The sequence below is a fragment of the Chrysochloris asiatica genome, unplaced genomic scaffold (genome assembly GCF_000296735.1).
Source record: "Chrysochloris asiatica unplaced genomic scaffold, ChrAsi1.0 scaffold00001, whole genome shotgun sequence".
Taxonomy (NCBI): domain Eukaryota; kingdom Metazoa; phylum Chordata; class Mammalia; order Afrosoricida; family Chrysochloridae; genus Chrysochloris; species Chrysochloris asiatica.
Genome location: NW_006408519.1, coordinates 4,390,644 through 4,404,278, shown reverse-complemented (window position 1 = coordinate 4,404,278; position 13,635 = coordinate 4,390,644). Strand labels below are relative to the sequence as shown.

At 42.3% G+C, this 13,635-nt stretch overlaps 1 protein-coding gene across 1 annotated transcript in view; it reads left to right on the top strand.

Annotated features, from left to right (window-relative positions):
• Window positions 1-13,635, top strand: part of DPYS (dihydropyrimidinase) — a 129,560-nt gene that overhangs the window by 47,051 nt on the left and 68,874 nt on the right. The window contains exons 5-7 of the mRNA XM_006830822.1: window positions 3,564-3,720; window positions 4,779-4,920; window positions 10,703-10,845. Coding sequence (XP_006830885.1) covers window positions 3,564-3,720; window positions 4,779-4,920; window positions 10,703-10,845 — 442 coding nt within the window. The remainder of the gene's footprint in view (window positions 1-3,563; window positions 3,721-4,778; window positions 4,921-10,702; window positions 10,846-13,635) is intronic.

Sequence of the window (13,635 nt, the reverse complement as noted above, 5' to 3'; positions counted from 1 at the left end):
CTCACCATTATAGCAGCCCAATGCATTAACCATTTACAAACTAGAGTTATTTATTTTATCTCACCTCTAAAAGACTCACCGTTCGGTTGAGTGATCCAGTCTGATTGCCTAGTTTATGCTTTCCCCAGGCTCCCTGCTTCCCTTTCCCTTTGGGCTTCTTACAGGGTCTTCTGTCCTTTGAAAGTGTATTAGAACCATCATGAAACAGGGGAAAGAGCAGGCAGGCATTTTTACTTTATCTTTTAATTTCTTGATGTTGACAGAAGCTTAGTAGGGAGAAAGTTGAGAAATAGCCCAGTAGCAAAGGGCTCATTGTAGATACCAAAACAGTGGCCTGTCACATTTTTTAAAGGCACTAAACCCTTCTGAGGAAATTACCTGTCATCTGGTCTCAAAACTATCTTGGCAGACTCCTGGTAGGTGCTGACACTTTTAATTTTTCCTGAGAGCTATTAAAATTGTAGAATTTTGGAACAGTATTCCCGAATCACCTTGATGGGCTAAGTGATTGAATAGAACGTGTGATTAGGATCTGTCTTCTATGATGAAGCACCAGGGAAAACCCTGAATTGACAACTCATAAAGTGATTATAATCAAGTCTCTGAGCTTCCCATGGCCCAAGCATCTGTAAGAGAAGTTCTCTTTGAACCTGCAAATAAAAGATTGTGTTCATGTTGCAACAACCTTCCAGAAGTCACTGCCAGTTGTCCTAGAGTTGATTCCAAGTCATGGTGCCCCCATGCGCTGCAGAGCAGAACTGCACTCCGTAGGATTTTTAAGGAAACGATTGCCATGTCTTTCTTCTGAGATACTTTCAGTTAAGAGTTGAGCACTTAAAACATTTGTATCTCCCAGAGATTCCTACAATGCCTCTTTGCAAAACTCACTGCAGTCGAGTCAGTTCTGACTCATGTTGTGTTGTGATGTGTCGTGGAGTCGATTCCTACACAGGGTTTCCGAGGCTGTACATCTTTACGAGAGCAGACCGCCTCATCTTTCTCCCACAGAACCGCGGGTAGTTTCTAACTGCTGACCTTGCGGCTTGCAGCCCGATTCGTAACAACTACGCTACCAGCGCTCCTTGACTCATAGCAACCCTATATAGGGTATCCATGGCTATAAATATTTACAGGAGCAAAAAGCCTCATCTTTTTCCTGCGGAGCAACTTGTTGTTAAGTGCCGTCAAGTTGGTTCCAACTCATAGTGACCCTGTATAGAGTTTCCGAGGAAAAGCTGATGAGTTTGAACTGCCAACCTTGTGCTTCACATCCAGTGCTGATTCTACAGTGCCACATCAGATAAATTATTGGTAATTCTGTACTTGTGAGAGAGATGCTAATGGTATCCCCCCTTTTTCTGGGAAGAGGACAATAAGAAACAAGAGGAAAATGAATTCGTCTAATGGAATCGTGGTGTGGTGCTGTGGGTTAATGCACCAGACTGCAAATCCGTTTGAACTACTAGGTTGGTGGTTCAAGCTCACCAGTCGCTCCTCAGAACCCTATACAGGGTTGCTATAGGTCAGAATCGACTCAACGGCACTTAACAACAACAACAATGTGTGTATATCATGAAAAGAAGGATATTAGCAATTGGAGCCCTGATCTCTGGAAAATAGCTTGGTTCCTTCACAAGTCAAATTTCTTAGGCTTTGAGCTTCAATTTATGGCCTTCCAAATTCGTAGGCTAGCTAAGAGAAGCAGGCTAGTTTGGGGTATATATTGGCTGTGAGATAATAGGGTGCTACATTCCAACTTAATGTGATGCAGACAGCTGGTGGCCATGTACTTCAGTACTCTCTGAGGAAATCAGTTCATTTCAGTTATGTATCAGGATTTTAATGGGGATTTGGCATTTGATTAACCAGAATGAACTATTTTAGTGTGCCAGCATCTCTTTACTGTGCTCTCACCTTTATGGTTGCTGGATATGATCAGGTTGGTGCCCGTGAATCTATTATTCTGACAAATGCTAATCAGAGATAGGATTCTGATTTTAAACTCAAATGCACGATTAACTTTTCTAACATTGTGTGCTTTTGATGTCCTCATTTGCATAATTTTAAAATATGCATTTCTGGCTCCAATTTTATTATCTGAATGTTCTTTTATTTAATATACTTTTTTAAAGGAGGATTTTTTCAAGCATGTAAAAAGATTCTTAATCTATTTTCAGCAGAGAGGTAGTGTGGCGGTACTCCCTTATAACCTACATGGGTGATATGGAGTTACAACGTAGAGTTAGGATCACTGGAGTAAAAATGTCATTGTTAAGTGCCGTGGAGTCAGTTTCCAACTCATAGCGACCCTGTACAGGGTTTCCGAGGAGCAGTTGGTGGGTTTGAACTGCTGACCTTGTGGTTTGCAGGCCAGTGCTAATCCTACAGTGCCACACCAGGAGTCCTGCAGTCAAAGTACGTATGTGGAGTACTTGTAACGTACCTGTAGTTGCTGAGTGCTGTTGAGTCAGTTCCAACCCACAATGACCGTGTATAAAGTTTCAGATGAGTGGCTGGTGAGCTTGAACCGCCGACCTTAGTATTCAGACCGACCTTGCAGTCCAGTGCATGAACCCACTCTGCCACATCAGGACTCCTAATGCAACCATAGGGAGATAATTGAACTCTAAGGGTTTTGAGAAGATTCTGTTAGAGTGACACATGTATCAGCCAGTTTCGCTATTGTGCTGCAATAACAAAAGCATCCAAAATGTGAGGGGCTTACGACTGTAAAGATTCGTTTTCTCTCATAGTCAGTGTGGGTTGGCTTTGAGTCTGCTTCATATCCCATTCATTCTGGGACACACTTGAAGGAGCTATCCCTTCCAGGGACATGCAGGTCTTATCACAGAGGGAAAACGGTGATAACAGAACCATGTGAGGCCTTTTATAGCTTCTGCTTGAAAGATACAATGTCCTTTCCATTTACATTTAAATGACTAAGCCTGCTGTCAGTGGGGTGGGTAGTATCATCTTCTACAACATGCACTTCCCATTGACTGCAACATATTAAATGCTCAGTAAACACTCAGAGTGACCATGTGTGACACAGTAGAATTGCTCCATAGGATTTTCTGTGCCTTAGAAAGACTTTCCCCATAAAGATGGAAGCAGATCTCCAGGTCTGCCTCCAGCAGAGCTTCTGGGTGGGGTTGAACCACCTTTCAGTTAACAGTTGAACGCTTAACTGCTGTGCCACCAGGGCTCCTTCAGTAAACACCAGCATATATTTTCCGATCCAATTCACAACATTAAACTGTAGTTTGGGATTCATATTATTCTCTACTTGTTACTGTTGTTAAGTACCATGGAGTCGGTTCTGACTCATAGTGACCCAGCACAGGGTTTCCGAGGCTGCAAATCTTTACGGAAGCAGAAAGCCTCATTTTTCTTCCGCAGAGCAGCTGGTAGTTTTGAACTGCCAACCTTGAGGTTAGCAGCCCGATTCGTAACCACTACACTACCAGAGGACAGAGGAAACTCAAGTTAAAGTCTTTGTCAGACTGTAATCGGTAATTGAAAAGGCAAAGTAAGGTGCTGAATGCGTCCTTTGACCTTTCCAGGGAAGGTGGTCTATGGAGAACCCATCGCAGCAAGTCTCGGCACAGATGGCACTCACTACTGGAATAAAGAATGGGACCATGCAGCCCACCATGTCATGGGTCCCCCACTGCGGCCAGACCCTTCAACACCTGACTTCCTCATGAATCTGTTGGCTAAGTAATTATTTTGCAGATGTCTGTGAAGCATTTGTCAAAATCAGGTGCTTTATAAGTCTCAGATTTGAGTGAGATCTTGTCCTACCTACCATCTGAGTCTTTCATTAAACTCCCAGGATTCCATTCCACTTTGAGAGACACTTACCTGGCAACCAAGAAGTGTTGACTTAACTGTGGTATGTTGTTGAGACCTTTCCTGGACACAGAGAAATCAGATGGTTTTCACTGAAACCTTACCATCTTCTCATTTTGTCCTTCTCTTTTCTATTCTAATTGTTCTTCCCCAGAGCCAAGGCTCTTCATTGTGTCTTATTTTTATCAGAAGACACTTGATTTTTTTTTCTATGTTTATGTAACCTGGAACCAGATGTGCCTCTTGTCTAGGAAACTCTGTTGCTTTCTGGGAGGCTCTGAAATTTTTTCTTGAGAATTCTACCATTTGTGGACATTCTGACTCTCTCTGTTCACAGATCCTCAGATTCAAGGTAACAAAGGGCTTTTTCCTTTGGACTGTACAAGCTATATCTTTCAGTTTCCTTCCTTCTTCACACCTCTACCTCTCTAAAAGAAAGAGTCCTGCTCCTGAAGACATTAACGTTCTCAGCCAGAGAATTGCCATTTGCCCAAAGAGCTGCCCTGGTGGACCTGCCCGCTCTTCACATTGATCACTGTGGTTATATCCGTGATTAACACTCTACTCACAAGGAACTCACATGTATGATTTTGCTAGTAATCCTGAAGTAATCTTCATCAAGCAAGTATAATGACTGATGAGTAGATGAGAAACTAAGTCTTAAACAAGCTCATGATCCTAGAACTGGTAAATGAAGGAGTTGGGTCTAGAACCCAGGTTCTTCTAAGAGTTTTCTCTAAAAGTACTTCTTTAGCAGAGAAAGAAACCAAGCCCCAAAAGAAAGATGAAAGCGGAGTGAAATAATGTATTTGAGAAAGCTACTTGTTCTCTGGATGTTGTGCCTTTCTTTCAGTTGAGAAGGAGTATTGATGTTTCCTTGTAAGCTCTTTCATCCACTTGTCCGCATCATTCCTTTCTCTTGACAGCAATGATCTAACCACAACCGGAACTGACAACTGCACCTTCAACACCTGCCAGAAAGCTCTTGGGAAGGATGATTTTACTAAGATTCCCAATGGGGTGAATGGTGTTGAGGACCGGATGTCAGTAATATGGGAAAAAGGCGTGGTAAGTTTCATAGAATCCAGCACAGTTTGCCTAATTCTTCAGCAAGGATCTGACTTATTTTGCCATCAGAGTGATATAAACCTCTCTCCAAAACAAAACAAAGAAATCCCATTGATACTTAGTAGATTCCAACCATGCCAACCCTATCTATGTGTTACAGAATAGAACTGCCCCACAGATGCCAGGGTGAGTCAAAAATTATATGCACTTTGACTGTAGAATTTATTTTAATCAACTTTTAGAAATGACAGATGCATCGTTTTTTGACATAATCTCTTTGCTTTTCAATACACTGTGTCCTTCTGTCAGTAAGCTTTTGTAGTCCCTTATTTAAAAAAAATGTTTTGGGCTGAGCTGCAAGCTACAAACACACCACTGTCTTCACTTCTTCATCAGAGGTGAATCTTCAGAATCCAGACAGGTAGAAGTCTGATGGAGCAAGATCAGGACTTTAGGAAGCATGCTTTAACAACTCAAAATGAAGTTTTGCAGTGTGAACAGTGTGGGCAGAGGTGTGTGGATGTGCATTGTCAGGCAAGATTACAATATCCTTGGCTAGCAGTCCCCTGTGTTTAATCTGAAGTTTAGGCTTCAGCTCCTCAGTGAGCATCTCACTGTAATGAACACTGTTTATTGTTAAACTTTTTTTCTGGTAGTGACCCTTGAGAATTCTAAGAAAACTGTAAGCATCAATTTCCTAGCTGGTGGTTGCTTTTGAACTTTTTCTTAGTTGGCAATTGAAGACATCCTATTCCATACTCTGCTGTTTGCTCTCAGGCTCCTAGTGATGAATCCATATCTCATCACCAGTAATGATTTTTTAAGAGAAACTTTTACTTTCCTTTGAGTATTGGTCCAAATTTTGTTTGCAGACGTCCAAACGCTTCTGTTCATGCTCTTTTGTGAATTGTTTTGGTACATATCTCGCACAAACTTTTCAAAACCCAAGCCTGTCGTGGATTATTTCATAGGCAGAGCTGTGACTGATTTGCAAATGATTTGCTGCATTACCCACTGTCACTCATCTGTTTAACAGAATCATTTCACATGCACGCTCAGTGTTGTCATCAGCTGTGGATGTGGGCAGGTGCTTTCATATAACCAGAGTACGGATCATTCCAGATAATTTTTGACTCACCCTTGTACTATTACAGAAGCAGATTGGCAGGTCTTTATTCTGTAGCTCCACTAGGTGGATTTAAACCACTGACCTTTAGGTTAGTAGACAAGTTTGAACCATCTGGAGATGCTCAAGCCTTCATCAAGAAGCTTTTTGATTGTTTTTACTAACATTCTTGTTGATGTTGTTAAGTGCCGTCGAGTTGGTACTGACTCATAACCACCCTGTACAGGGTTTCTGAGGAGCAGCTGGTGTGTTTGAACCGCCACCTTGTGCTGATCCACAGCTTCACACCAACAGTCATTTTACTAATGTGGTGGTGTTGGTTGTATGTCGTGGAGTCGGTTCTGACTCATAGCGACCCTGCATAGGGGTTTTCGAGGCTGTAAATCTTTACGGGAGCAGAAAGCCTCATCTTTCTCTCAAGGAATGGCTGGTAGTTTCAAACTGCTGACTTGAGGTTTGCAGCCTGATTTATAACCACTATGTTAGTAGAGGCAGGAAATTCCACACTGTCTTGCGTTCTCCCTCAGGATCTTATCAGCAAAGAAATAGTTTTGCTTTTCACATAGCTTTGTTTTGAAGTTACACTGCAGCATTTTGCAGGGACATTAGGAGTTGGATTTGGATTGGACACAAAGAGTTCTTCTTCAAGACTTAAATTTTATAATGCTTCTGCTAGATTTCTCAGATTTTTAAATCCCAAAGTCTCTTGTGTTACTGGGACAAATATTTGAAATAATATAAAATTCTTGAAGAATCTTATAATGTTCCTACCTCCTTTTTTTTTTTTTTTATTAAATGTTTTTATTTTGGATTGAGTGAAAGTTTGCAGGGCACATCATCAGCTTCACATTCAACCATTTATATAGCTAGTTTCATTACATTGATTATTATCCCCTCCATATATCATCAGTTAACAGTGTTTCTCTCTATCCTCTTTAGCTTTTTTTGGGGGGTGGGGGTGGGGGGAAGGGGAACTTGCCTTTTTGGAATTTACTGTCTCGGCTTTTAGGGAAGGTTTTTACATTTGTCAGTGGATATCCAGGGCTCATGTATGAGATTACTAACAAGCATTACTGAATAATCAGATGAGGGGGCAGTTTGCTATGTCTACTAGGTGGCTAAAGTCTGATCCTCAGAGCCTATGGTTTGGATGGTCAACAATGCTTGGGCCCACAGGGTCTTGACCTCCTGACCGGGTCTGCACGGTCTGCATCAGATTCCCCCTTATTTATTATTTGTTTAAGGGACGCTGACTGTCTTAGGTGGTCAGTGCGAATTCCTCAGTCTTACCCATCATCGAAACTCATTGCAGCATGGCAATGGCTCTGTCTTAGGTTGCTGAGGTTCCACGTGTCCTTACCCATCTCTGGCCACACGTCCAGCATAAACAGCCGCCATCCGAGGAAGGCAGGGAGGGAGGAGATTGGCTGGGGACCCCATACGCAAGACGTTGCCAGCCCACCACCTGCTCTAAGGTGACCAAGCAGGATCACTATGCTGAGGTTCAATCAAGTTCTTAGGGGATCTTACTCTCTAGCAGGGTCTTACCTCCTTTTTATGAACTCCTTATAGGTATCCTTTTTAAGAACCCTTGGATATCATGTCTTCAAAACTGCTATATAAAGCCACATAAATAATAACCAACATCTAGAAAAAGATTTTTTAAATTCCCTTGGTTGAAACTTTTCTCTCTAAGGATGGAGAAGAATCAAATGGCCAAATGGCCCTCTGTTAGCCTGTGCAGCCAGTTAATATGTGTAGTTATCAAGATCAACGGGGAAGACTGCATTGTCAGGTTTTTTTCACTGACCTCCCCAAAATTCTCCCTTGGATAGTACATAAATCTTACCTCAGACCTCAGGATCCTGTCATTGTTTTTCCTCTACACATACCAAGTGCCCTGACAATCCAGTTCATTTCATGTTCAAATGCTTCTTATTTCCATCTTCGTGACTGTCACTCTAGTTGAGACCTGTGTTTTGTTTGGACTATTGCACTAGTCTCACAATGAGTGTCTTGTCCCCTAGTCTTTCATTGCTGCTATCTATTCTAAACTCCAGGGCCAGAATGACTCTTCAAACACAGGGTTTTGTGCATGCAAATTTCCTCTCTAAAACCCTGTAATTTTCTCTATCAACTATTATGCATAACTATTTTTTTCCATTATCCCTATTATACATCAGGGATAATATTTGAATAATCAGCTTACACATAAGGATTTTCAAAACAGCTTTCTAGCCATCTTCTCCAGCTCTCCTCTTCCTCCATCCTACCTTGAACTGTGCAAAACAACGTTTCTTCTCTTTGCTTAGATTCCTTGTAACAGTTCTGTTTCTTTAAGTCTGTGCTGTTACAATGAATAACTTCATTACTGCAGGTCATAGTCTATTACAGTTCCCAAGAATATAAATGGCTTCAAAGTGATTGAATATTTCTTAGTAGCATACTGGGAACTATGTCATTGTCTGAAACATAAAGATGGTTTCCTTCTGGGAATATTGGTTTCGGGCCATAGTTCTTAATCATTTTAAAGACAGGAAATCTTTGATAATTGAATAAACCTTAAGGATACCCTGATCAGATCAATTTACATAGGTATAAGTTCTCAACCTTTTATCATTTTAGAGGGGTCACAGCTTTGTGAAGTCTGTTTTGTATTAAGATCTCTTGCAATAGACTGCCCATGATGGTTGATTCATATAAATTTCAGTTGCACAAAATTGTACCTCTTGAGTTGTTTTTTCCCCTTTCTAAAAGTGTTGTCACCTGATTTAAAGGTCAATCTAATTTTAACTCTATAATATTCTCATTAGTGTGAGCTACATATCATTACCTCATAAATCTTAGATCTGCAGTTAATAAGCCAGATCCTAAATGGAGTAGGTGGTGGTGGTAAAATCTAACCAAGAACTGAAAATACTGTTGCTGGTACTCAGCTGTCACTGCCACAATCTCGTGTGGTCCTGGGAAGGATGGCAGAAATTAGTGACGGTGCTTTTTCTTAAGACTTCCATATGTTACCACATCAACATCATCATCATCATCACTATGATTGTTTCAGACTTATCAGCATCCACAAATGCATTTGCCTCCACAATATAAGAAATCAGGTACAGATCTGTTTGGATTTAAGAGATTCAAGTCTTATACTTTTATTGACTAGAGATTTTTAAAAAATAATTGATCACTAGAACAAATGTACTTTTTTTCTTGAATTGTTATGAATCTAATCATGTCCCCACGCCAAATATGTGTTATAAATCCCAATATGGATTGAATAGCGTCCCTTCCCCCAAAATATGTATTGTAAATCTTATCCTCTGTGGTTATAACCCCATTTGTAAATGGGTTATGTTTATTATATTAATGAGGCAGGCTTAGTGTAGGGTATATCTAGATTTAATCTTTTTTTTTAATGTTTTGTTGTGAATTATATGATAGTTTACATGGGAGAACTTTAGTTTTACATTCATTCCATCATATATCATCTCATTGCCATGGTTCCAATCCCCTCCATGCATCATCAACCACCCAAAGGGTATATCGCAGAAACCCGCCCCCTACACTTCCCCCTCCTCCCCCCAGTTTTCAGCCCACAGTCCCTTTCCCTCTCTGGGTCCAAAGTCCCCAGTTGCTTCATCACTCCACATCATCATCTCTGTCTCTATCTCAGGCATCTCTGTTTCTCTGGGTAGAGTCCTGCTCTTGGCTCTTCTCTGTTGATGGTCTCAGAGGCCTCCGCTCCTATCCTGGAGAATTAATCACTCCCTTCCTTGTTATAAAACTTCTACCTTTGCATTTCCAACCCTCATAGTCCGTCCTGATAAGCATTATTCACTACAGTATCACGAGTTACCCATCTGTATCTCCTTTCATAAGCTCCGCTCAGACAGATTGAATAGTACCTACTGGAGATTCTGCCTTCCGCCATGCTCCCTAGCACCAGGTTCCCTCTTGAAAGCTTGTAAGCCAGTCATTTCTTGCCTTTGTAGTCCCCCACCCCTCCCCATTTGAGTATCCAATGTCCAAGTTGCCCTTCTCCGCCCACTCTGTGTGTGGGGGTGTGTGTGAATGTTTCTTGCTGTGAGGATTTGTTCCCTTTTTTGAGTCGCTGCTCCATAGGTATAGGTCAAGTTCATCAGACTGTATCAGCTCACTCTTCCCCCCCTCCCTTTCCTCTCCTGGTTGGGCTCCGATCATCCAGTCATCCGGTCCAGGTCACATGGGTATCATCTGCAAATGTGGGCACTCCTGTGCATATGTCCTGTCTTCTCATCAGCCGGTAGTTCCACTCTCCTCTCGAGTCCTCCGTGGCCACGCCACTGACTCTGGGCCCAAGAGTCCCCAGGCCTCTTCACACTGCTTGCCAACCAGGTCCCCTTAATCTCTTTTTTGAGCTATAAAGAGATTAAAGAAGTGAGTTAGCAGCAGCAATGGGGAAGGTAAATACTATACTACCTGAAAGTCACCAAGGAGTCAAGGGTGAAGGATCTTCCTCAGAGCTCCGAGAGAAAGCCTTTCCCTGGAGCCAGGTCCCTGAACTCAGACAGCTAAGCTCCTAAACTGTGAGAAATTCCATTTCTGTTTGTGAAAACCATCCGCTTGGTGGTTTTCTCTTACAGCAGCATTAGATAACTAAGACAAATTGTTTTACAGCACAGTGGTAAAATGGATGAAAACCGATTTGTGGCAGTTACCAGCACAAATGCAGCTAAAATCTTTAATCTCTATCCGAGAAAAGGACGAATAGCTGTAGGATCCGATGCTGACCTTGTGATTTGGGATCCAAAAGCCACAAGGTAAGTTTGGCTTCAACGTGGAGAAAAAGCATGAATTTACAAAGAGATTTTGCATTGACCTTAATCAGCCATTTCCTCTTAGAAGATTTATTTAGCAGTGCTCGGGTATTTTGAGCCTGTGCACAAGAAAAACATTTTGAGATACAAACATTTCTTTTGTTTTTCTTGGCACAGAAGACTCAAAAGTTGTGTTGGTTACCGTTCCCTGGAAATGGATATGTGTATAAAGCCAGTATGAATTTATCACTTCAGTGCTTGGCAGAGGCACAGATTTACATGGAGAAGAGGTGCAGAGCAATGAAGAAAATAAAAGGCCTAGTTTGGAAAAGGCTGAATTGAAAACTTGAAATAATTACAGCTTTTAAAAAAAAGCATTCAGAGAGAAAAATTCCAGCACAAAGGATGTCACTTTGAGTTAACCAAATTTTCCAGTTGAGTTCATCTTGAGCCTGCCATTCCCAGCAGACTCCAGCATTTTGTTTCCAATTTCCATAATTCTGTGTTAATATTGCAGGTCTGGTAAATTCCACCAACTCACGAAGGTATTCAGTAGAGGCTGAAGCTCTGCGCATTTCTCCTTATAGGATGTTAGTTAGCACAGGAAGCACCTGCATTCTAATTTGTGTGGCGCTGTGGGATAAAGCACTGGACCACAAGGTCGGCAGTTCAAACTCACTGTGGGTTCTGACCCATAGCAACTCTGTATAGCTTTATCCCACAGCATGACACCAGGACTCCTTGTTGTGGTTACATGCTGTTGATTCGGTTCCGATCCATAGTGACCCTGTATAGGGTTTCCGAGGAGGAGCAGCTAGTGAGCTTGAACTACTGACCTTACAGTTCAAACGGCTTTGCAGTCTGGTGCATGAACTCACAGTGCCATGGTCATATTATTACAAGGCCCCCAGTTTGGTTGGAGTACTCCTGGGCTCCCTCTGTCCCCTGAGAAAAGAAGACCATTTGAGAAGTACTAGGCTGTCTTCACTGTGATTCTAAAAGCAAGTCTCAGATATTCTTGTAGAGCACAGTTGACTTCTTGTGACTGACACTCTGTGATAAAGACAAATATTTGGCTTTAATTATTAACATTAAGTCTTCTTTATCTGCATCTGTTTATCATTTATATCTAGGCACCAGAGATAATGAAAACAAGCAGAGGTCTAAGAGTCTGAATGCACAGGTTCTGTTCCCAGCTTCACCACTGCTGAGCTCCAGCTCAGCAGGCTATTGGAGACCCTGGCAGGCTATTGGAAGTCTCTGACTATCCACTTTCTCATATGTAAAATGGAATTGCTGTTCCAATCCAGGAACCAACTCACACAGATGACAGGCTGGAATCAGAGCAAGTAGTCACTAGTGGACATGTCAACGTGTCTCTTCATTCCAGTTTAAAATCCATGCAATGCAGTAAATGGTGGGATGACAATTCAACTTATACAAACATCCTAAGATACCACCTAAGGACCCTGTTGATATAGTTGGGTGGCACAAGGTCAAATCAACCAGCTGCTCTGCAGGAGAAAGGTGATGCTTTCTGTTCCTGTAAAGATTTGCAGTCTCGAAACGCTATCCATAGTTCCTATGAGTCTGAACCTACTCCACAGCACACCATTACCATGACTAGCATGAAGATACCACCTAGACACAACTCAGGGTCTCTATTACTACATTAACAAGAAATTGTTGCTCATTGGGAGTCCTGGTGTGGTGCTGTAGAATAAGCACTGGGCTGCTAGTCACAAGGTCGGCGGTTCAAACCCACCAGTTACTCCTTGAAAACCTTACACAGGGTCACTGAGTCAGAACCAACTTAACAACAACAACAACATTGCCCATTGAGAGACTAAATAGTTGCTTGTCATGTGGTCCATGTTGCTTTTCTTCTTCCTGGCTTCCCGGACCTCTCTGCAGAAGAAACAAAGCCAAGTGACATGAAATGTAGGCAGTTTCTCTACTTGGTTAGGAAAAATGGTGCTTGAGAAGACAATGGGAAAAAGATGCTTGGATTTGGATCTATTGACGCGGAAGCTGAGCATGCTCTATTTGCAGCACTCCTGATATCTTAAATATTACTCTACAGAAGGCTGTGTTGGCCCAGCAGGGGGCTGCTCAATGTCATCTCTGCTGATATTCAAACAATTTAGGCTGCTGGAAATGCTAGGGCCAATGGAGGGCGGTGGTTAAACGATGTGCGAGAACTGCGCAGACCTGGTGGAGGTGTTAAATGAAACCCAGACCACGGAGCGGCCGGTTGAGAGGTGTCTGGAGACCAGGGTCATGGGGAGACGCTGCCTAGCGGGAAGAGACTGTAGGGACCAGCCAGGCTGTCCTACTTACCCTGGACGTGAGAGCACCATCCTAACCTAACCATTGGATCCTGGCTTTGAGGCAGGGTCGACCAACTTAGAGATCCACAAGCGCAGCCCAAAGCGTCTCACTACAACCCAGTCGCCCCTGCTGCACTTCCGCCTCGTGATTGACATCCGAGGATGGAAATTCCCCCTTTGAGGCGGACTTAAGGACCCTAGCACATGGAGATTCCTATTTAACAGCAACCACGCAACCGCCACTCGTCTGTCTGTCGTGCTGTGGTGGTTTGAATTGCTGTGATTCTGAGGGCTATTTTAAATAACCAGCAGGTATTTTAAATAACCAGCAGGGTCACCCATGGTGAACAGGTTTCAGATGAGCTTCCAAACAAAGACAGACTAGGAAGAAAGAGTGACAAACTACTTTCGAATTGCTAGTCACTGAAAACTATGAATAGCAAAGAAACACTGTCAAATACAG